At 52.0% G+C, this 1432-nt stretch overlaps 1 protein-coding gene across 1 annotated transcript in view; it reads right to left on the bottom strand.

Annotated features, from left to right (window-relative positions):
• Nucleotides 1-908: 908 nt before the first annotated feature.
• Nucleotides 909-1432, bottom strand: part of IRX4 (iroquois homeobox 4) — a 4284-nt gene continuing 3760 nt past the window's right edge. The window contains exon 2 of the mRNA XM_009996525.1: nt 909-1418. Coding sequence (XP_009994827.1) covers nt 909-1418 — 510 coding nt within the window. The remainder of the gene's footprint in view (nt 1419-1432) is intronic.

Raw genomic sequence — 1432 nt, 5'->3', positions numbered from 1 at the left:
ATCAACCCCGCGGCCTCGCTCCCTCCATCCTCCTCTCCCCGAGCATCAACCCCGCAGCCTCGCTCCCTCCATCCTCCTCTCCCCGAGCATCAACCCCGCAGCCTCGCTCCCTCCATCCTCCTCTCCCCGAGCATCAACCCCGCAGCCTCGCTCCCTCCATCCTCCTCTCCCCGAGCATCAACCCCGCAGCCTCGCTCCCTCCAGCCTCCTCTCCCCGCTGCCCGCCAGCCTGTTGACAGCCCTCGGAACTGCCGCCGCCTCCGAGGGGAAACGTTGAAACTTAAAAAAAAAACCAAGGTGTTTGTTCGCTGCTCAATGCAAAACGCCACCACTTGTGTTACCTCTGAAACAGACCATTTATTGGAGTGAACATACCTTTTAACATATTCTCTTTCTCGTCGAGATAAATTTGTGCAGTAAGTGTAAACTTAGTAGAAGTGCTGTTTGTGAATTATATGCTAACAAGGAAATCAGGAGGAAAAAACTCTCGAAAAGTCTTTATAACTAATGTCGGCATGCCTTAAATTAAATCTGAATTAAAATTTCCCGTTTGTAAACTTTCGGATGTAAACTTTTAAGTAGGCCTAAGCTATAGTATTGTTTTTTTTTTTTTTTTTTTTTTTTTTTTTTTTGGACATGGAATTAAATAACTTTCACGACATTGATCCCTTAAAGTCGCAGCCAGGAGAAATTCTTCCGAACAGCAATGAGCAAAGTCTGTCCGTTGAACTGAGCAAACGGAACTTTAAATCCTCGTTTCTGTTGTTTTGGTTTATGAAAAGAAAAAAAAAAAAAAAAAGAAATAAAAAGGAAAAGTTTTATATTTAAATTTAAACTCTCGCAAGTCTCTTTTCAGTGTAGCTGACTCTTCAAGCGTTAGGAAGTCCCTCGCCCCTCGGCGGGGCCTGTTAGGAACAAAACATTTTGCTTCCTGATTTGGGAAACGCCAGAAACTCTTTGTTCGAGTCCTGGTGGGCCAAGTTTGAGAGCTGCCCCTTGAGCACGTTGGCGCCGTTCCCCACCGCGCGTCCCAAAGCGCCCGTTTCCAGAATGGCTCCTTTGGTGGTAGCCCAGGAAACTGTCGTGTTGCTCAGGGCTTGGTTCAAAGTACTGTGCCTGAACAGGGGGTCGTGAAACACCCCGTCCACCCAGTTCCTCAGGCTGGTGACCGGCGAATCCTGGTGCCTGTCGATGACCCCGACCGGGGCGGAGGCGGCGGTGGCGGCTGAGCCCCCCGGCCGCTTCAGCATGCAGGAGGGGTACTCGGCCTGGTTGAGGGACGTGGCGGTGTGCGCCAAGGACCAGATCCTGGGCTTGGCCTCCAGCAGCTGCTGGCCCTGCTGCTGGAAGCACATTTTGGACTCGCAGCCGCGCTGCCGGGCGCCGAGCACGTCGAGGCCGCACTCCTCCGCCGCCGTCTTCAGGCCGCCCC

Source organism: Chaetura pelagica, unplaced genomic scaffold (genome assembly GCF_000747805.2).
Source record: "Chaetura pelagica isolate M959 unplaced genomic scaffold, ChaPel_1.0 scaffold82, whole genome shotgun sequence".
Classification (NCBI taxonomy): Eukaryota; Metazoa; Chordata; class Aves; order Apodiformes; family Apodidae; genus Chaetura; species Chaetura pelagica.
This window is presented reverse-complemented; position numbering and strand designations above follow the sequence as displayed.